General features: G+C 44.7%; 1 protein-coding gene across 1 annotated transcript in view; it reads right to left on the bottom strand.

Moving 5' to 3' along the window:
• The window catches only part of LOC126412895 (zinc finger protein basonuclin-2-like), a 195,229-nt gene that overhangs the window by 5,335 nt on the left and 166,551 nt on the right, over positions 1-23,343 (bottom strand). The window contains exons 7-8 of the mRNA XM_050082785.1: positions 14,381-14,649; positions 6,508-6,770 (exon numbers count right to left, since the gene is read on the bottom strand). Coding sequence (XP_049938742.1) covers positions 6,508-6,770; positions 14,381-14,649 — 532 coding nt within the window. The remainder of the gene's footprint in view (positions 1-6,507; positions 6,771-14,380; positions 14,650-23,343) is intronic.

Below are 23,343 nucleotides of genomic sequence, written 5' to 3'. Positions count from 1 at the left end.
ATACTCCACATATGGCCAGAATCTCTTTGGATTTTCTGCCAGGTTTCGAGACAAAGTTTCGTTGTGGAAACTGTTACAGGCGTCTCGTATTGAACACCGCGCTGTTTCGAGCTTCTGTAAAGGATCGCCAATTTTGGGAATTTTGCATCTTTTTAAATTTGGCATGTTTGTTTCGTTGTTTCTGCAACAGTGTTCCTAGGATGCTGGAGAAGGATAAAAACATCAATTTGAAGTTTGGGTCCTGAACCTGAAAAAGAGCGCTTCGAAAGTTATAAGGAAAAACCGTTTTGATATTTCTAACCGTGCAATACCTTCTGCAACTTTCGGAAGTGTGTTACACGAATCGTGAAAACACCTTGTATATGACGGCGTACATAAAGGTAGCCAAGGTAGCACACTCAGCAGCAGTTAACACTGGTGGGCCACCATTTGCGAGTAATTGAGGGAAAAATTTCTTATGATCTACCAGAGCGCTTAAGATAGCGGCATTTTTCGCCAACTGCTCCGCAGCCTAGTGAATCACGTGATCAGACACTGATAATATTCTTATTCCAGTTAAAAAGAAGGAAGAACTGCACACAACCAGACCTTAATAAGACAACAAAAGTAGACCAAAGAAGGCAAAATTTGGTGAGCGAAGGAGGGATTTTGAGAGTGGTTAGAGGGCAAATAGAAAACAGTGTGGCGGCTACGATAAAAAAGTAAGAAAACAATTAAAAAAGGCTGTCCAAGGCGCCACGCCAGACTCAAGAATTAGTTTTGGCTGCAAAAGCACCTAAGAAAGTTGATCTTAAAAAAATAAAAAAGAAACAACATAAATTAGCAAATAATAAAAAGCAGCTATGTTATTTGGCTGGAATGCTCAAGATTCTTGGTTGGAGTCCCGTTTCGTGCGACATTTTTGCTATGACGTGTTTCTCAGAGTGATTTATCATTATGTTTCTACATGAATCAGTCTAAATATAGCTTTTTTAATTTATGATCCTTTGGTGTATCATTTTACCAACGTACTGACGTTTCCTGCTATCTTTTTTAACCTTTATTGTTCTGTCAACTGCAATCTTTGCCCGCCTGGTGTTAATTGGTTTTGCTTATCTATCATAACATACAAACATTTAAAATTACCACTCTCCCAGTTAAGACGTATAAGAGAAAATAAACTGTTTATATTGGCTTTGCAGTGGCGTGAAAGATGTACTTTGTTCTGGATGATTACAGTAATAAATGCATTTAAAGCAAAAATTCTTCTCATTCCATGGACAAAATAACTTAGGTGAAGATTTAGAGGAAAGAAAGTTTTATAAATAAAGCGAAAGTCAAGCAAAATGAGTAATAGAAATACCGATTGCATTACCTTGGACGAAAATGGAACAAATTAAATCGAAGTAATACAGAAAAATAATTCAAATCACATGGGCAAGGTTTCCAAATGGAACAAGAATAAAATCAAATAAAGAGCCAATAAAAATGGTTCAAATGGCTCTGAGCACTATGCGACTCAACTTCTGAGGTCATCAGTCGCCTAGAACTTAGAACTAATTAAACCTAACTAACCTAAGGACATCACACACATCCATGCCCGAGGCAGGATTCGAACCTGCGACCGTAGCGGTCACGCGGTTCCAGACTGAAGCGCCTTTAACCGCACGGCCACACCGGCCGGCCAGCCAATAAAAGTTTGCATAATAACCTACATCACGGTATAGATGATTCCAAACAGTCGATCCCACCCTGACCATCTCCCCTTCTCACTGGCCAAGAGTCACCGATAGGATTATGACGTTTGAAAAAGCGTAATGCATGACGCCCGAACGTTGCAGCTAAATGTGGAAAATGTCGCGAGTGTAGACACGTGATCCGAGCTGTCTGTTACAGACAGACGTGCACTGAACATGGCAGGAGGTCGTGAGTTAGTTGAAAGTGAAATGGTTATCGGCGTAAGACGCTTGGATCACAGCATATCGGAGTTTACAAAAGGGTTAGCGTTTCAGAGATCGTCACTGTCAGCAATGGATCTTCAGTATCTCACTGACGTTGTTTCCACACTCTTAAACCGCCACACAGAAAGAGCACAAGTGTGACGAAAGAACACATGTCACTTAGCCTGCGCAAGTTCATACGTAATGATCGGTGGTCTACTGTGAGTAACACAGCCGCCGAACTGAATGTGGGGCGTCAGGAACTCGTTTGTACAGCGATTCTACCGATGTAAATGCATAACACGGGCTTCAGCGGCCGGCGAACAATTCGTCTGCCAGTGACTTCCCAGGAATTTGGCCACTGAGTGTATGCTGAAGCGGTACCTATGAAGTATTGGGTGAAATGCGACCTGAGGCGTATCGATGTGGTGCCTCCTTTCTTATTCATTCTGATTCTCAATAGATAAAAGTCAGTAGGGTGGGATAAAAATGAACAAGCATCGAGTGTGTGCATGTAAATTAGATGGCGGTAAGCTTAGCGGAAGTCGTTTGACAAGTTAAATTAATTTAAAGGGATTGGCTTGAGTTGTACTAATGATTTATTCAAACCATGCCTCTGAGTTGGGGGTGTCCTACACGCCAAATCTTGTTCATCTGACAACCGGCTGCGTCAACGACAACGGTGGAGAGAGTAAGTAGCAATATCACGATTGGAGCGAAACTGGACCTGTCTGCAGGTAGTCTGAAAATCAGTGAGATATTTTGAGACTGAAAAATTCACAGATTTAGACAGACTTGTCGTAGAGAGCGCTGATCAACAACGTTCCACAAGCAGTTGTGCTTTGCAGCTCTGAAATGCGAGCAGATAGGAACAGTGACATAAAGAAACGCGAAACCTTTAAAAGAAGAGTAATGAAGTGGATCTGTCGCAATATTAACCATGGAGGAGCACTGAGACGTTGGACGTATAAATTAGTATACAAATACAACTTGCTCATCATATGTTACAAAATAAGAGAATTATCTGTAGCTGTTACGGAATGCCACAAAAAAATTCGTTCTCTTGGCAAAAGAGTGCGTTGGTCGACTTAGCTGGGAAATGACCTAACCTAGCAGGGTGTCTTGGAGACTAGAAGGAAACAGCTCTTGTTCGTTGCCGATGGGGGCCACTAGTTGCGGGTTTCGTTCAAAATACAATATTTTTAGTTGTTAGTGGTAGAAAACTGCATTACTCTTCTAACTGAGCCGTTGTTGGACAACTCTAAAACGTACCAGTGGCTGCAAATTGTGTCTAGTTATTGTGTATACCATCGATATTTTGTAGAGGGTCCTCAAAATGTCAAACTACCTCCACCATCAGAAAGAATGCAGTGGAGGAATTCTATTGATCATACTGTTAGTTTTGTTACTGTGATGCAACGTTTTTCGCTGTTTTGCAACGTTGACCATTCGCGGCAGGTTAAGACGGCGCACCCAATAGAAAACCGAATACCTGTCTCTGGAAGATAGTGTTTTTCCGGTCAAAATGATACGTGCACGCCTAACTGATCCAATACACGATTCATGTAATCATAATCTCCCCACACCATGATTACAAGGAACTGACCCACATCACGTGTAGGGAGAAAAAAATAAAATCTGGATTCATTGTGGCTTCGGTGACGAATTAATTGCAGTGTCGCGAGAAGGATGGAAATTTGACTGAACTCAGTCCCTCTCAAAGGAACTATTCTGGATTCGCCGTTAAGGAAATCAAGAGAAACGTAAATCCTGATATGTGGATGGCGATTAAAGCCCCATTCTTCTCGATTACAGGTGGATTAAAAAGTCTGTCACCTATCTCGGTCATAGGGTGGGGGGGTCACATGAATTTTAGAAAATATGAATGATAGCACTGAAATAATGAGGCTGAGGCATAGTGCATTTACCAGGATATATACATTTCTTTTTTAACCGTTACGTAAATACAAGGGGCTTTCAGTGAGTATTCTTTTTTTCTCTGCTGATTTCGGTTGACAAAATGCGGAGTTTGTTATGGATATCGTGGAATATTCCCGCTTCAGCCACTATGATTTCATGGCGTTGCGACTGGTGGTGTCTATTACGGAGGAGCGTTCCAAGCAGAGGGCTGTCACTGAAACGCTTTGGCTTAAAACCAGACCATTTCAGCCATTCACCGGTGCTTTCAGAATGCCTACAGAGGTGAGGCAGTGAACAAAAGCACGGTGAGTCATTGGGAGAGGTGGCTGTAACCATCGCAACAAGGTCGCGCAAACGTTTCCTATCTCCTGTACACCGTTGTGACTCCAGCAGAGTGGGAACGTGCGAACACTCTCAATCGAGGTGATCCACAGATCACGATCAAACACCTCGCTGCTCAACTGGACGCCTCTGTTGGTAGCATTGACAGACAGTTGAAATACTGAAAGATGTGTGCCCGTTGGGTTCCTCGAAAAAATGGTTCAAATGGCTCCGAGCACTATGGGACTTAACATCTGAGGTCATCAGTCCCCTAGAACTTAGAACTACTTAAACCTAACTAACCTAAGGACATCACACACATCCGTGCCCGAGGCAGGATTCGAACCTGCGGCCGTAGCGGTCGCGCGGTTCCAGACTGAAGCGCCTATAACCGCTCGGCCACATCGGCCGGCCTGAGCTCGTCGCTGCCTCACAGAAGCTCATAAAGAGCAACGAAGGACCACGCTGCTCGTAACAATTTTTTTGTCGAACTGGCGATGAAACATGGGTCATCACTTCGAACCGGAAACAAAACATTAATCCTTGGAGTGGACGCCGCACCTGCTCTCCTCCGAAGACAAAGTTTGAAGTCGCACCCTTAGCCGACAAACTCATAGCGACGGTCTTCTGGAACTGTGGAATGGCTATTCTGTTTGATGTCTCCCTTTTGGTGCAACGATCAACTGTGAAGAGTACTGTGCTTACTCAGGGTACTGAAGAAACGACTTCAGCATGTTCGTTGCCACAAAAATACAAACGAACTTCTTATTGTCCGTGACATTTTATTTATTTATTTATTGCCAAATTATAGACCTGTTACCTGATGTTTAAAACAGGTCGTAAGTCTTACAATTTTGGTTTTTCATCTTTTTACAATTTTCTTTTCTTTTGTTTTATCTACAACATTTACAAAGAATGATACTTTTCAAATTAACAATAATTTATGGTTGAAATATATATAAAATTTTGTTGTTTTTTAAGAAGAATATAAAAAGAAGATAGGATAGAGGAGAGATTTGTTAGTATCATCACCGAATCTGACTGACGGTGAATACCTCGGAATGGTTTCTTCGAGCCGTTGACCGCCAGTCACACACACACACACACACACACACACACACACACACACACAAATGGTTATTATTCTCCGTGACAACGCAAGGTCTTAAACACGGGTTGGGTTGTTTGGGGGTCATCGGTCTCATACAGCCGGCCGAAGTGGCCGTGTGGTTAAGGGCGCTGCAGTCTGGAACCGCAAGACCGCTACGGTCGCAGGTTCGAATCCTGCTTCGGGCATGGATGTTTGTGATGTCCTTAGGTTAGTTAGGTTTAACTAGTTCTAAGTTCTAGGGGACTAATGACCTCAGCAGTTGAGTCCCATAGTGCTCAGAGCCATCTGAGCCATCGGTCTCATCGAATTAGGGAAGGATGGGATAGAACGTCGGCCGTGCCCTTTCAAAGGAATCATCCCGGCGTTTGCCTGGAGCGATTTTGGGAAATCACGGAAAACCTAAATCAGGATGGCCGGACCGATAAACAATAGTTTGTGCACTCGAGGGGACCTCACAGAACTTCATTGGACTGCTCTTGCTCGTCACCTTACAGCCCGGATCTCGCAAATTCCGACCACCACCTGTCTGACCCAATGAAGGATATCACTCCACGGGAAGCAGTGCGTGGATGATAAGGAAGTTATTAATGCATCAGAACGTTGCCTCAGAAATCGACCAGTGGAATGGTAACACGCGCGCATACAGGTCCTCCCAGTAAGGTGGCGTAAGGCCGTCGCATTACACGGAGACTGTGTAGAACAACTGGTTTTGTAGCCAAAATAGCGAGCGATAATATGGGGTATTGGAAACCTGAATAAAACCAAACTGTTTACAGAAAAAAAAGTTGCATCACTAAATCTTGTACATGACTCCAAGTTCAGAGACCGTGAATAGTTACAATTGAAAGAAAATCAGCCCTCGGTCACTATTTTTAACAAATTAACCTGGTTTCGACACTGCTAGGAGTGTCTTCCTCAGAATTTAAAATCAAAGAATGGTCTATATTCAATGACATGGTCACAGAATTATGACTAAAAACGTATACTCTATCATACGTTTTTAGTCATAATTCTGTGACCATGTTATAGAATATAGACCATTCTTTGGTTTAAATTCTGAGGAAGACACTCCTAGCAGTGTCGAATCCAGGTTAATTTGTTAAAAATAGTGACCGAGGGCTGATTTTGTTTCAATTGTTACATCAATTGTTGAACGTCCCTCGAGTAAACGGAGAAAATAGGTCTACAAAGAGCAGTAAAAGGAATAAATAGGTAAATAAAAAAAGGGGGACTCACCTGAGCTCTGGCCGCGCGCCCTGCAGGAGCCTGAGGCTGAGCACGCGGGTCAGCGTGTCTTCCGCGCTGACGCCACCCACGCCGACGTCGACGGCGCCGGCAGCGCCGAGTCCGGCCGGCGCGGCGTCGGCGGGCAAGCGGCTGGGGTATCGCACGGCGAGGTCGGCGCGCCGGAACTGCAGCTGGTGCAGCTTGGGGTTGGGGTTGGCGCTGTGGCGGTTGCGCGACCGCCGCGAGCTGAACATCATGTTGCAGCCCTCCACCTGCGGGCACACGGCGCGTTCAGACGCGTCCACTGCTGCACACCACTGCGGCTACACGAAACACTTGCTGCCGTTTTAAGAAAGTGCATGGGAGGCATTCAAGAGAGGAAAGCTACTGGGTGCACAAGTACACTGATGTACATAACGTCCGTATTTGATGACCTCGTTCTCGACGGAACGTTAAAACCTAATCTTTCATTCCTCCCTTGCAAAAACCTTAACGACGAAAGTAGTTTTCGCATGACGTGTCGCTGCCAAGTAACATAGCTCTATCAAGCTTGGACCGTACATAGAAAAAACTGCCACTGTACAGTACAGAAGGTAAGTGAAAGAATACAAACCGAGACGAACCCAGAAATGGCGTTTTATATTGAAACATAATAATTACGCTCAGGCCACCGCGATTCATGATAGTCCCCTGGACATTACAAAAGGCAGCACATGGTTCTTAATAGGGCGTGCGGTTATAACTGGCTTCGCTGCAGGCTATGCAATGTGCTCCTACACTTCCTGCAAGTTAGGTAAGTAGTTCTTCTGTAGGGAGTTCCATTCTTCGACGAAACTGCTGGGTGGTCCTCGGAGCATGTGGACATCTTGCAAAACGTCTCCAAAACGCATCCCCTACGTCCTCCATGGGATTTAAGTTGGGAGTAACGGCTACGGCAGCCAATTCACCGAATATACTCTCATTCCAAGGGTTCCTCCACCAGCGCTTTCGATGCTGTCGCTCATTATCCCGCATAATAATGAAATAAGGAACGAATGCAGCCCTGAAAATACGTCCTGGCAACATTACGCCTCCTCACGTCATAACAACTGGACTCTCAAAAGTATTACGGTTCTACTCTATCCTGGTTTCATTAAATGTTCTCCCCCTCGCCCTTTAGCGTTGTCACACCCGTATTGCTGCCTACGTATTATGGTGTGGAGAGGCATAATGTTGCATGGGCGTACTGAACTCCAAACTTCCATACACGGTCCTGTCACCGATCAACTTTATTTTCACACCTTACTCCTTCCCGCACGTGCGTCTTGTTGAGGGTTCATTCGGCCCTGAGTTCAGATTTTGGTATGACAATGAGCAACGATGTGGAACAGCGCAGGTGACGGAGCTCCTGGAACGATAAGATAATCGGTGAATGGAGTGGTCTGCCCCCCCCCCCCCCAACAAAATCCCACTGACTACGTGACCGCGTGTTGGATGCGTTGAGGTGTCGCATTGCAAGACGTTCATATGTACCAACGACATTATGCAGTCACCAGCCGCGCTAGTGCACGAATGGAACGCCATACCATAAGAAATCCTAGCTAACCTTTCGGCCAGCATGGGAGCACGTTGCACAGCATTACCTTCAGTACTAGACTGCAGCAGTTCTCTCAATACCTCCCCCCCCCCCCCCCCCCCCCCCCCCGCTGTGTTACCTGGCAGTGACTCATCATGCGAAAGCTACTTTCACCCGTAAGTTTCGCACAGCAGTATAACTTTTCTCTGAGCATCTTCGTGTACTTGCGGCGCACCGATAGATTCACTAAATTTCGGGTGTTCGGGTGAGCAAAGCCTTCAACAAAATTGCTTCTCTTAATATTTCGGCCGTATGCCTTACGGACTTCTTTTGGTGCTGACTGAATGAAGGTACGACATTCGCTCCTTCCTTTTACACGGGTGGAATGAGCCACTGCGCGTGCGGCCGCAGACGCACAGGTGTCACATGTGTCATTCGGTGGCAAATAAGTATGTTTAAATTGAATCTGAAGCTACGCAGTCGATTCACGCTGGGATATCGATGTGTGACTGCACTGTAGCAACTTTATTACAGCAAGTGCCGGCTTTCGCGATTTGTGCAAGCTGAAAACGCTATGTCCATGAATCAAATTCTTCCCCAAACGAATTTCAACTGCTTCTTTCACCAGCGAGTGCTAAAAAGATAATGTCGACATTGTTCATACCGAACAGAGTGATTGGTGTCGATATAGTCCTCTGTCACAGACGATCTATTGGGCTGTAGCAGCTCCGTGTACCCGCGGCGGTCCACATTTAGATAAAAGAATCATTTCAAACGCTCTGTGGAACATGTAACTAACTAATGAACTAACTTCTGTGCATCTTTCACAAACTGTACGAGTCGTCTACTAGACGTACGACAAGCCACCCTTACAGGGGATGAAGTATGGCGTCCCCAGCCTTGTGGAGCATCGAGTCATCTGCGGCAAAACCCTGGAGTGCTAGTGTTTTCAGTGGAGGGCGAAAAATCACATTAACTTCGTGCTAGGTATGGATGCGAAAGACTTCCCACGTACTGCACGAACGCCATCGATTGAAATTTCCCTGTGTCTTCTTCCTCAGTCATTCTGTGCTCCTTGGGTTGCATTCGCAACGCCTTGGGTATCTGCTGTAGAGAATATCCGTGTGCTTCACAGACTCCCCCTAAGTGTACAATCTCATCTGCATGTTGCATTACTGACGAGAGCAGTCTGCCGCACGTCCTTCACTAGATAGTCAGCTCGTTGTGGGATACTTCAAACAATGTTTACGGCCGCGCCGAAGTGGACGCACTAATGTCTGTCTGTGGACTACCCTTTGCCTTTGTATGGAGGCGACATTTGTGTACTGGCAGTATAAATTTGCTGCAGAGGTAACGCACGAGTTTCCGCGGTGATGACTGGTCACAGGTGGGGAAATACATCTCACTAATGCGAACCCCCCGGGTTCCATGGAGACTCACTGAGAATCTGGCTTCAACAGACGGTAGTTCTAGCCAACTAGAAAAGCCTGGGTCCGCATACTCCGTAAGGATGCTATGACAGCACCGCCTCCACATCCGCGCGGGGACTGATGGGTGGTTTCGCTACTGCTGGCCGTTGGCTGAAGGTGCTCGCCTCCAGTGGGGCGATTTTCCTTCGCTGGTACCGGGACGGCGTGCTGAGCTAGTTGAAAGAGCTCGATTTTCTGATACTGTAGCCGATACTGTCTCCCTAACGTACTTTACGCCCCAGCGTAATGTAACAGGAACTGTTTTGATTCAGTGCTTTCGTATTATAGACCAATAAATAACGCAATCTTACGTCCCACATCTTCACAGTTCCATGAACATGAGGCAAGGCCGCAATATTGTCTGCCAGATGTCACGGTATAGAAATTTAGTGCTTTATTAAGTGACTGTGATATGTAGAGTCCCGACGTTGGCTGTTTCGCAAAGCAGACTTGTCGGATTTTATTGCTGTTCGCTAGGGAAACGTTTACGTGGGACATCAGGCCTGTTTATGACTGCAGTGTGGATTTATTTACAGGCTGGAAGCACCATTTTATGGTCGAGCAAGAGTAACCAGAGCATGTAATTCTGGATGTAACTAAAGGAAGCACTGTTTTCCATGTTTCGTGGAAAGGACTTGTAATATAGTTCCCAGACGTTTCCTCTACTACGAAGTAGTGTCCTCCGTCGAAAATGGCAAGGATGTCCAGTACGATCACCACAAGAGTCCAGCCTGGCACAACAATTCCCGTCAACTTTATTAGACTTTAATATCCTGTAGCTTTCATATATAATTTTCTCCGTCTCCTTGTCGGATCAAATTTGAGATATAAGTCGACCTTGCTACGACTTCCTCCATTGTCATCGACAGAAGCACATGAGTATGACCATAAAAGTAATCATTCAGGTAATCTCGAACGCAGATGTGGAAATGTAGAAGTCCGCCAGCTTCTTGAAAGACGAAATCCCTGCTATCAGTTTCAAGTTGTGGAAAGAGCCGCAAGCACAGAATGTCAATACAGGTGGCAACATTGAGCTCTCAGGGGTAAACCTGTACTGGATATGGCGCAAAAAATTTTAAGTTTATCGGAATCCCGCAAGTGCTCCACCGTTGCATGTACATTCTCTCTCCCCCAATGGCGTGTCTCGTGTTGGCTGAACTTCACCGAAAGATGAGAAGTGGCATCGTCAGTGAAGATTAATTTGCTTCGCAAGTCGGCACTTTAACGGGTGACTCTGTACATCTAATTGACTTCTGTAAATCGTTAAACAATTAATTTGGTATAGTAATGCGAATGGACTATTTCCCTCTATTTTTGATATCGAAATTGTGTCAGCTCTCCCTTTGTCCCCAGCATTAGCTAATAGGAATGTAGTTTTCTGAGGAGAGATGAAAACCTCCGTTATGGCTTGCAGGAGCTGCCATATGTGCTGTTTCATTCTTAACCTATTACGAAGGATTTTCCACGATGTTGGCTGACGTATGTTGAATTCTGCACTAGCTAGATATGCACACTTTGTGGGACTTCATAACATCACGCACCTCATATGATCTACTCTCTGTTCTCACACGTCCAGTCAGCCCAAACGGTTTGCATCCCACAACCCTCCTCCATCAATTTCCTGTACCACTTCACTCTTCAGTTAGAAACTGATGGTGTCTTTTGGAACTTAAGATGAAAACTTTTTGCATGCTCACTACCGACTGGCAACTGGCAAATTCTAGGACGCAAAATACTTTCTCTGCTTAGTTCACATCCATATTCAGCAACTACTGTTGGCGGTTTTCCATACTAACCTGGCGGCACCACGTATAAAGAAAGAGATAAAGAGGAAAAAAATTGAAAGTGTCTTTCAAGCACTTTATTATTTATTATGCTACGTTTAGCCGTTTACCTATACCGATTTTTTTTAAATGATTCGTGGGCTTTATAACTACCAAGTATTTTCTTAGACGTTAATATTCTTGGTAACTGTATTTCATCTTCAAAACAGATTCTTCTAAAACTCTTGTACAATAAATACTGGAAGATTAATTTGTGGGTTCCAAATCATGTTTTTAACCCAACAGCGAAGGTTATACAGGAGGAGGAGATTAGGATTTAACGTCCCGTCGACGTCGAGGTCATTAGAGACGGAGCACAAGCTCGCATTAGGGAAGGATGGAGAAGGAAAGAATTTGTCTTAAGCGAATTTGGGGAAATCGCGGGAAACCTAAATCTGGTTGGCCGGACTCGGGTTTGAACTGTCGTCCTCCGAAATGCATATCGAGTGTCCTAACCACTGCGCCACCTGACTCGGTAACCCACAAACAGACTACACTAAAAAAGGAGAATAATAAAGGGTGACAATTATTGAATTATATCAAATAAAATCGTCATAACATCTGAACGGTTTGCATTGGGAGTTCAAACTGCACGGTTGGCTGCGAAGGGATGATGGGAATTACTATGCGCATTTGTGCAACGAAGCCGACTTTCATTTGGATGGGTTCGTCAATAAGGAAAATTGGCGCATTTGGGCGACTGAGAATCCGAATTTCGCGATCGAGAAATCTCTTCACACTCAGCGGGTGACTGTCTAGTGTGCACTGTCCAGTCACGGAATAATCCGTGCGACATTCCTTGATGGAACGGTGACTAACGAACGGTACGTGCAGGTTTTGGAAGATGATTTCATCCCCATTAGCCAAGGTGACCCTGTTTTCGACAAGATGTGGTACATGTGCTGGATGGAGCTCCACACCATCGAAGCAGAAGATTGTTTGATGTCCTGGAGGAGCACTTCGGTGACCATATTCTGGCTCTAGGTTCCCAGAGGTCACTGGTATGGGCCTCTATTGGCCGCCGTATTTTCCGGATCTGAACACATGCGACTCCTTTTTGTGAAGCTACATTTAAGACAATATGTACAGCAATAGCCCCAAAATCACTGCTGAGCTGACAAAAGCCAATCAGGAGGTAATCGACAGCATCGATGTTCCGACACTTCAGCGGGTCATGCAGAATTTCGCTATTTCTGTGCGACACATCATCGCTAATAATGGCAGAAATATCTAACATGTCGTAACCTCAATCCGAGTATCTGTAGTGACGGGTACATATCGAACAAAGTGTGTGCACCCCGTAGTTTGTAACTAACTTACGTTTTTTCGTATAGTTCAACAAATGTCACCCTGTATGTGCCTTCAGGGCGCAAGAGGTTAAGCAGGAGTAACACAGTAATAGCCTTGGATATATATATAGAGTGATAGTTTAGGCCGCGGGAGCAGACAACATTCCCTTAGAACTACTGACGGCCTTGGGGGAGCCAGTCCTGACAAAACTCTACCATCTGGTGAGCAAGAAGTATGAGACAGGCGAAATACCCTCAGACTTCAAGAAGAATATAATAATTCCAATCCCAAAGAAAGCAGGTGTTGACAGATGTGAAAATTACCGAACTATCAGTTTAATAAGTCACAGATGCAAAATTCTAATGCGAATTCTTTACAGACGAATGGAAAAACTGGTAGAAGCCGACCTCGGGGAGGATCAGTTAGGATTCCGTAGAAATATTGGAACACGTCAGGCAATACTGACCTTACGATTTACCTTAGAAGAAAGATTAAGGAAAGGCAAACCTACGTTTTTAGCATTTGTAGACTTAGAGAAAGCTTTTGACAATGTTGACTGGAACACTCTCTTTCAAATTCTAAAGGTGGTAGGGGTAAAATACAGGGAGCGAAAGGCTATTTACAATTTGTACAGAAACTAGATGGCAGTTATAAGAGTCGAGCGGCACGAGAGGGAAGCAGTGGATGGGAAGGGAGTGAGACAGGGTTGTAGTCTCTCCCCGATGTTATTCAATCTGTATATTGAGCAAGCAGTAAAGGAAACAAAAGAAAAATTCGGATTAGGTATTAAAATCCATGGAGAAGAAATAAAAACTTTGAGGTTCGCCGATGACATTGTAATTCTATCAGAGACAACAAAGGACTTGGAAGAGCAGTTGAACGGAATGGACAGTGTCTTCAAAGGAGGATATAAGATGAACATCAACAAAAGCAAAACGAGGATAATGGAATGTAGTCGAATTAAGTTGGGTGATGCTGAGGGAATTATATTCGGAGATGAGACGCTTAAAGTAGTAAATGGGTTTTGCTATTTGGGGAGAAAAATAACTGATGATGGTCGAAGTAGAGAAGATATAAAATGTAGACTGGCAACGGCAAGGAAAGCGTTTCTGAAGAAGAAGAATTTGTTAACATCGAGTATAGATTTAAGTGTCAGGAAGTTGTTTCTGAAAGTATTTGTATGGAGTGTAGCCGTGTATGGAAGTGAAACATGGACAATAAATAGTTTGGACAAGAAGAGAATAGAAGCTTTCGAAATGTGGTGCTACAGAAGAATGCTGAAGATTATTTAGGTAGATCACATAACTAATGATGAAGTATCGAACAGAATTGGGGAGGAGTTTGTGGCACAACTTGACAAAAAGAAGGGACCGGTTAGTAGGACATGTTCTGAGGCATCAAGGGATCACAAATTTAGCATTGGAGGGCAGCGTGGAGATTAAAAATCGTATAGGAAGACCAAGAGATGAATACACTAAGCAGATTGAGAAGGATGTAGGTTGCAGTAAGTACTGGGAGATGAAGAAGCTTGCACAGGATAGGACAACATGGAGAGCTGCATCAAACCAGTCTCAGGACTGAAGACCACAACAACAACAACAACAGTTTAGGTCATGGGGAACAAGTTCTGCTAGCGAAAAGATGTTGGCTGATGCTCGTATATAGTAGACGAGTTTTTCTTTTTGGGTTTCTAACTAAGCTACATTTCAGTGAAAAATGCACTTAGGTACAAGTGAGATACGTACCGTGCACTTGTGCATCTCACGGAGGTGGACAGCCGAGAAGTGTATCTTGAGCGCGCCCTTGTCGCAGAAGGTCTTGAGGCAGACGTTGCACTGGACTCGCTTCTTGCCCAGCGCAGGCTTCCCCTGGGAACCGCCAGACTGCATCTCCGTCGCACTCACGCCTCCGCTCCTGGAGTTCCAGCCGGACGCCTTGCCCATTTTCCCAGAGCCCGATTTTGGCCTCGGTGAGCAGCCATCCCGGCTCAGGTCGAGCGCAGTCTCGTAAGCGCCTGCAACAAACGAGTGAGGTACCACATGAAGAGGCTGGCTCATCCGGCGGCGGTGCAGCGAAGAAATAACCAACAGACTTAGAATGGTAAACTTTGTTTCGAGCATTCACGTCTGCACTGTGCTCTGTGTCAATCTGGTACACCACATTCTTGAACTTGTAACTTCACTTGGAGCTGTACAAAGTAGCACAGCGATAAGAAACTAAAACATACTGGGTAGGCATAATAAAACTGGCTCAGAAAATAGTACATGCTTCCTGAAGTTGGCAACCCACTTACATCATCTACAACTGGTGCAGTTGATGTTAAGTTGCCAGAATGAGATTTTCAATCTGTAGCGGAGTGTGCGCTTATATGAAACTTCCTGGCTGATTAAAACTGTGTGCCGGACCGAGACTCGAACTCGGGACTTTTGTTTTCGCGGGCAAGTGCTCTACCATGTTTTTTTCCGTTGTTGATCCTTGTGTTAGGTCGTTGCGGACGTCACATGACATCCGTTCAAGTTCGTTTGCTGATCCTTCCACTCAGTTTTTATTACAGAGGCCAAACGGCTCTCAGACCGAACACGCTGAGCTACCGCGCTGGCTGGCAATCTGAGCTACCCAAGCACGACTCCCGCCCCGTCCTCACAGCTTTACTTCTGCCAGTACTTCGTCTCCTACCTTCCAAGCTTTACAGAAGGTCTCCTGCGAACCTTGCTGAACTAGCACTCCAGGAAGAAAGGATATTTCGGAGACATGGCTTAGCCACAGCCTGCGGGATGTTTCCAGAATGAGATTTTCACTCTGCAGCGGAGTGTGCGTTGATATGAAACTTCCTGGCACATTAAAACTGTGTGCCGGATTGAGACTCGAGCTCGAGACGAGGTACTGGCAGAAGTAAAGCTGTGAGGACGGGGCGTGAGTCGTGCTTGGATGGCTCAGATGGTAGACCACTTGCCCGCGAAAGGCAAATGTCCTGAATTCGAGTCTCGGTCCGGCACACAGTATTAATGTGCCAGGAAGTTAGATGCTAAGTTGGTTTGCATATCTTAAAATGAATGTAATATTTTTCGGGCTAGTTTTATTTTTCCCACCCAGCATTTGGTGCTATGAATCAAAAACAGCCAATTCGCTATGGTGCAAATTTCTTGTTGCTTTCCCTAATAATCCTGTGCAGAAACATGATCACCGAGCAAGGCGGGGCAGTGGAAAGAGACGGGGTCATAATATTCATCCAGTCATCCAAATTTCGGTTTTCCATGATTCTCTCAAATCGCATAAGGCCAATACCAGAATGATGCCTTCGAAATGTACAAGGCTGGTTTCTTCTCCAATCTTCGCTAATCACAGCTCCTGCATCCTTCCTTCGTTCCAAAAACATAGTTATACTAGACATGTTGCATTTATAGGTGCAGAAATTAAGAAACATCTACGACAAGGTTCGTAAGTGATGGTCTCTAGCGCGAAGACTTGTTTAATACAACTCTTCACGCTAGTCTAGCCTTAGCAGGTCCCTTCATTTTAACGTAATTACTGCTACTAACATCCACTTGAACGTTCTTGCTGTAGTCAAAACTTTCCATATAAACGTTTTTAACGCCCCACACTTCCCTTTGCTTCCAGATGTACTATTCTTTGATGAATCGAAATTGTCACAGCTGAAAGAGTGAACCTGATTAGATTAACCTAGGATGTCCTTGACGTTCCGTATCGGTCCAGTATTTCGAAAATGGAGAGTCCTAAAGTTTCCAGGTGAGATGCGTGTTAGCAGTTTTTCATGGGCGAAATGGCGTGATATGCATATTGCCTGGCGCGTAGAAGAAACTTTCCAATGTCAAATGATATTAATATCATTGAATTAATCTCTTAAAACCAAATATTTTCTATGTGAAATTGCATATTAAATAAGGTTCACCACTCAATTTTTGCTTCAACATCTGACCATAAGGCATTTTACCCAAAAATTTCGGATGAATCTTTTTTTTTTTTTTTTTAAAAAAAAAGGTAGGCCTAGAATACAGATTATTGTAACTAAGTACCAAACAATAGATCGCTTCAAGAGTTTCTCATATTTAGGCTGCAACTCAACATAAGCATTCAATTATGGCTTTAGCAGAAAGGTCAAAATATTTCTTTATTTCGTGTGCCACAATGAAGAGGAATTTGACTGGAGGTCACAAAAGATAAGAGATGACAATGTTGAACATTACATAGCATCAGGAGAAAGAAATAGAGAGCTCATGAATGAGACTCCTTAGAAAACTGACTGGATAAACATTACTGGCCAGAACAAATTCAAGTCAAGAATAAAAGGTATTTATCCAGGGTGGAAATGCAAAGTATAATAACAATTTTCAGGGATACGTCATTATAACAGAAGGAACCAGAATGGTTAAAACGCAGTTAACAACAATCTAAAACATGGAAAAAGGGATGGTTTGAGACCAAAGAAATGAGGAACTAAGAGTTTTGAGAGCAGAAGCAGCAGAAAGTTTATATCAAATGGCTCTGAGCACTATGGGACTTAACTACTGTGGTCATCAGTCCCATCCATGCCCGAGGCAGGATTCGAACCTGCGACCGTAGCGGTCACGCGGTTCCAGACTGTGGCGCCTATAACCGCACGACCACTCCGACCGGCTGATAGTTTATATCCAATCATAATGAAAACAATTACAAATTTTACGCATTTAATTTAAACCTCAGCAACATTACCTCTGTTACTATCCATTCAGTTATGAACACTGGCTCATTACCACAACAGTCGTCCTTTCACATTACTTACAACAGTAATTTGTTCTGTTAGAACTGAAAAAGATATTAGAAGTAATTCTGTGGTATGTTCAACTAAATGTAAACTATAATGACTTTAGTTTAAAATATCTAGGTGAACCTGAAACTCGGGCAGCAAAGTAACTACTTTTGGTGGAAGTAGGGAGTATAGAATATGCGGACTGGCGATAGTAAGAAAAGGATTTCTGAAAAGGAGAATGTGCTGTCGTCCAAAGAGTGAGGTCTCATGTTAAAGTCGGTACCTCACGACGGGACCAAAAGCTATAGAAAGTCGCTGCCAGACTCAGCCACGAATGACAGATGTCGACGAAGACACGCCATCAAGAGGTTCCCTACGCCGGCACTGCCGGGTCTACATATGTTAGAGTGCAGTGCGGCGCACCCTACTCTCTAACAGCCACGGTGATAGCAGCCTCTTCGAAGTTCAGATCAAGAGCGAACTAGTGCCATTAGAACAGTGTACTAAAGCTAAATGTAAAGTAATAACAAAATTTTGTACATGGCTGCACGTTCAGAGATCGTAAATAGTTACAATTGAAAAAGAAACAGCCCTCGGTCACTATATTTTTAACAAATTAACCTGGTTTCAACACTGCTAGGAGTGTCTTCTTCAGAATTTAAAACAAAGAATGATCTATATTCTGTAACATGGTCACAGAATAATGAGTAAAAACGTATGATAGGGTATAAGTACGGAATCATCGTAAAAGATTGACAGTACTTATATGTCATTTATAAAATAATAAATATGCCAAAAGGGCATTAGTCACAAAGCTATTTAAGATAAAGAAAACTGTGATGGCGAGCCACTAAGGGCTGCTCGTTACTTGCGTGGTGCAGGTTGCAACCTGCACCATGCAAGTAACGACCACGCAAGTAACGAGCAGCCGTTAGTGGCTCGCCATCACAGTTTTCTTTATCTTAAATAGCTTTGTGACTAATGCCCTTTTGGCATATTTAATATTTTATAAATGACATATAAGTACTGTCAATCTTTTACGATGATTCCGTACTTATACCCTATCATACGTTTTTACTCTTTATTCTGTGACCATGTTACAAAATATAGACCATTCTTTGTTTTAAAGTCCGCAGCTCGTGGTCGTGCGGTAGCGTTCTCGCTTCCCACGCCCGGGTTCCCGGGTTCGATTCCTGGCGGGGTCAGGGATTTTCTCTGCCTCGTGATGACTGGGTGTTGTGTGATGTCCTTAGGTTAGTTAGGTTTAAGTAGTTCTCAGTTCTAGGGGACTGATGACCATAGATGTTAAGTCCGATAGTGCTGAGAACCATTTGTTTTAAATTCTGAAGAAGACACTCCTAGCAGTGTTGAAACCAGGTTAATTTGTTAAAAATATAGTGACCGAGGGCTGTTTCTTTTTCAATTATAAAGTAATAATCCACTGTTACCAGTACAAGTACTGAACTGATATGACAGCGTTCTATGGTTTGTATCAAACGTGCACTGTCCAGGCAAATTAACGTCACCATCTGTCAAAAGCAGCTTTTACAGCGCGTACCACTTTAAGACATGCAGAAAGACAATCAGTGCGGTCCCGGGAGGTACCGACAGAGACGTGCAGCCACACGACTCCAGCGCCACGGCCAGCTGAGCTAGATTTCTCGGTTGAGGACTATGCCGCCAACAGCCGAGCGAGACGGTCCGACAGATTCTCGACTGAGTGTAAATGCCCGGGGAGTCTTATGGCCGGTGGAGTACGGTGAATTCTTCCTGGTGCTCGTCGAACTGCGCACATACGCTGCGAGGTGTGTGCCGCGTTGCATTGTCTTGCTGATAAATGCTATCTTGACGAGGAAAAACGTGTACGAGTGGGCGTGGTGGTTCAAATGGCTCTGAGCACTATGGGACTCAACTTCTGAGGTCATTAGTCCCCTAGAACTTAGAACTAGTTAAACCTAAGGACATCACAAACATCCATGCCCGAGGCAGGATTCGAACCTGCGACCGTAGCGGTCCGGCGGTTCCAGACTGCAGCGCCTTTAACCGCACGGCCACTTCGGCCGGCGAGTGGGCGTGGTCCTCGAGGATAAATGCATACTTCTGTTAGTTCATGATGTTTTCCAGAGCGACGGTATCATCCCGGGAATTCCTCGAAGACATTCCCCAGATCATAGTGAACCCTCCTCTCCGGCTCGGACCCTTCTGACGATTGTTGCTAGGTGTTTCCTTTCAGACTTTTCACGCCGCACACGCCGACGGCCACCTGTCCACAGGAGCATAAAACGTGATTCATCTGGAAAGAACGCCTGTCGTCAACCGGTTGCGGTACTGGCGTGCAAACACAGCCGTCGTCCCACATGAACAGCATTTAGCACGGGTGCGCTAGCCGCGCGCCTGCTGCGGCGGCCCATACACAGCACCTTTCCCTGAACGGAGTTGAAGAGGCAGCTGTAGTATATTCACCTGCACACACAGCCGTCGTTTATCCGTATCATCTTGTGGCCTGCGGTGCACCACAGTGGCCTAGGCGCGTGTTATGGGTAGCGCCATTTTGCAGTGTACAGTATACTTTAACAACGGCGGCACACGAACAGCTTACAAATTTAGCTGTTTCGGAAATTATTTCATCCTTAGCCCGAAAATCAATTAAGATGCCCTTTCGGACGTCATATACACTACTGGCCATTGAAATTGCTACACCACGAGGATGACGTACTAGCGACGCGATATTTAACCGACAGGAAGAAGATGCTGTGATATGCAAATTATTAGCTTTTCAGAGCATTCACACAAGGTTGGCGTGGGTACTGACACCTACAACGTGCTGACATGAGCAAACTTTCCAACGGATTTCTCATACACAAACAGCGGTTGACCGGCGTTGCCTGGTGAAACGTTGTTGTGATGCCTCGTGTAAGGAGGAGAAATGCGTATCATCACGTTTCCGACTTTGATAAAGGTCGGATTGTAGCCTATCGCGATTGCGGTTTATCGTATCGCGACATTGCTGCTCCCGTTGGTCGAGATCCAATGACTGTTAGCAAAATATGGAATCGGTGGGTTCAGGAGGGTAATACGGGACGCCGTGCTGGATCCCAATGGCCACGTATCACTAGCAGTCGAGATGACAGGCATATTATCCGCATGGCTGTAACGGATCGTGCAGCCACGTCTCGATCCCTGAGCCAACAGATGGGGACGTTTGCAAGTCAACAACCATCTGCACGAACAGTTCGACGACGTTTGCAGCACCATGGACTATCAGCTTGGAGACCATGGCTGCGGTTACCATTGACGCTGCATCACAGACAGGAGCGCCTGAGATGGTGTACTCAACGACGAACCTGGGTGCACGAATGGCTAAACGTCATTTTTTCGCATGAACCCAGGTTCTGTTTACATCATCATTATGGTCGCATCCGTGTTTGGCGACATCGCGGTGAACGCACATTGGAAGCGTGTATTCGTCATCGCCATACTGGCGTATCACTCGGCGTGATGGTATGGGGTGCCATTGGTTACACTTCTCGATCACCTCTTGTTCGCATTGACGGCACTTTGAACAGTGGACGTTACATTTCAGATGTGTTACGACCCGTGGCTCTCCCCTTCATTCGATCCCTGCGAAACCCTACATTTCAGCAGGATAATGCACTACCGCATGTTGCAGGTCCTGTACGGGCCTTTCTGGATACAGAAAATGTTCGACTGCTGCCCTGGCCAGCACATTCTCCAGATCTCTCACCAATTGAAAACGTCTGGTCAATGGTGGCCGAGCAACTGGCTCGTTACAATACGCCAGTCACTACTCTCAATGCCTAGGCGTATCAAAGCCGTTGTTACGGCCAGAGGTGGTTGTTTTGGGTACTGATTTCTCAGGATCTCTTCACCCAAATTGCGAGAAAATCTAATCACATGTCAGTTCTAGTATAATATATTTGTCCAATGAATACCCGTTTACCATCTGCATTTCTTGTTGGTGTAGCAATGGCCAGTAGTGTAATATTCTCCGTTTTCGCATTACGAGGACTGCAGTATTTTTTGCATGTTTCGCCCCCCTCCCCCCCACCTCCACCCACCGCCTGACACACTTCACGCCATACGTACCCTCCTCTGCTAGCGCTGCCACCTGTCGTCTGTGAGTGGTTATTGCCGTTGACATCGAACATAGGTTGTGCTGACATTTACGCGACGGGCCCTGTATATCGTCCCTCATATGGATATGGATTTCTTCCAGGCTATCCTGTATTAAAGTGTTTTCCGAAAACTGATCTAATGTTCATCATATGTCGTAACATATACTCCTTCTGCTCCAGAACTAAAAGCTTAGAGCTTTTATGTAGGCTTTCTACGACGTATAAAAGATAAATATCCTAACATCGATATCAATTTCGCTGGCTATACTAGTATGGATAATTGCACTGAACTGTGATGTCAGGAAGAACTCAGCTCACAGCTGTTAAAATTATTGTTTATTAAAACACGACCGGTTTCGCTGCTTCAAGCATCATCATCAGGTGAACCTACATCATAAGAAGCAAAGTATAGTGTCACCATTTTTTGCGGATATTAAAATCAGTAAAGGAATGTCTAAAATACACTCACAACGTTAAAAAATCATAGACATACATAGTGAGAATTTACTACTCATAAAATATCGTCAGTACTATGGTGACCGAAAGGTAAAGAAAACTTTCTTTAAAACTTGGCTTCATGTAAAAAGAAAAAAAAAGAAAATATTTTTTTTAGTGAGGAGACGATACTTTTTTTTTTAAAAAAAAGGCCGGGTTGGCGATATAGAATTGTCACTACTAATACGATTAGTCTTGGCACACGCAAATTACAAAGCGGAAAGTATCAGGCGGTAGTGTCTTACATGAGAAGGAGAGACCGTCTGGCTGGCGGAACAGAAGTTATCCATGTGGGTAGTGCGACGTCATATACTTATGACTAGGAGCGCTGGGTCGCTGACTTTTGGTATTGCCAATCTTCTCTGAATAGTAAGTTTTGACTAGGAGCGATGGGTATGCCCATGAGTTTTAATATTGTTAGTATAAAGGGTGTACATAAAGTTCGGGAACACTTTCAATTATCTATTCCACAAGAACCAAACATTGTAAAGATATCACACACGCGTCATTTTGAAGAGAAACTTTCAAAGTTTTTTTTCATATATACCGCCACAGTGCAGTTTGGTAATTTGTCGATAGTCAGCGCTATTCGCAAACAAGGCGAGTTTACGTGCGGAGCGAGGTTTCTGTGTGTTGGAGTTCGACAAAAACAAGTGTGCTACAGCTGTTCAGCGGATGTTCAGAACCAAATACGGTAAGAAGCCACCAACAAGGAAGGCCATTTACCACTGGCATAACAAATTCGTTACGACGGATTGCTTGCGCCCGGCGAAGAGAAGCGGACGTCCCAGTGTGAGCGAAGTGAATGTGGAGCGCGTACGAGAGACATTCATAAGGAGTCCAAAGAAATCGGTGCGTCGTGCATCTCGTGAACTCGAAATGGCTCCAGTGACAGTGTGGAAAGTCCTGCGACAGAAGCTGTCTGTGAAGCCATTCAAATTGGAGCTAGTGCAGAAGCTCAATGACGACGACAAATACAAGCGTTTTGAGTTTTGCTCGCAGTTGTAACAATTGAATGAGGATGGGGATGGTATTGTTGAGCGCTTAATGCCGGCCGCGGTGGTCTAGCGGTTCAGGCGCTCAGTCCGGGACCGCGCGACTACTACGGTCGCAGGTTCGAATCCTGCCTCGGGCATGGATGTGTGTGATGTCCTTAGGTTAGTTAGGTTTAAGTAGTTCTAAGTTCTAGGGGACTGATGACCACAGATGTTAAGTCCAATAGTGCTCAGAGCCATTTGAACCATTTTTTGAGCGCTTAATTTTTAGCAACGAAGCCACTTTTCACATTAATGGGAAAGTGAACAGGCATTATTGTCGAATCTGGGGCACA

Source organism: Schistocerca serialis, chromosome 7 (assembly GCF_023864345.2).
Source record: "Schistocerca serialis cubense isolate TAMUIC-IGC-003099 chromosome 7, iqSchSeri2.2, whole genome shotgun sequence".
Lineage (NCBI taxonomy): Eukaryota > Metazoa > Arthropoda > Insecta > Orthoptera > Acrididae > Schistocerca > Schistocerca serialis.
This window is presented reverse-complemented; position numbering and strand designations above follow the sequence as displayed.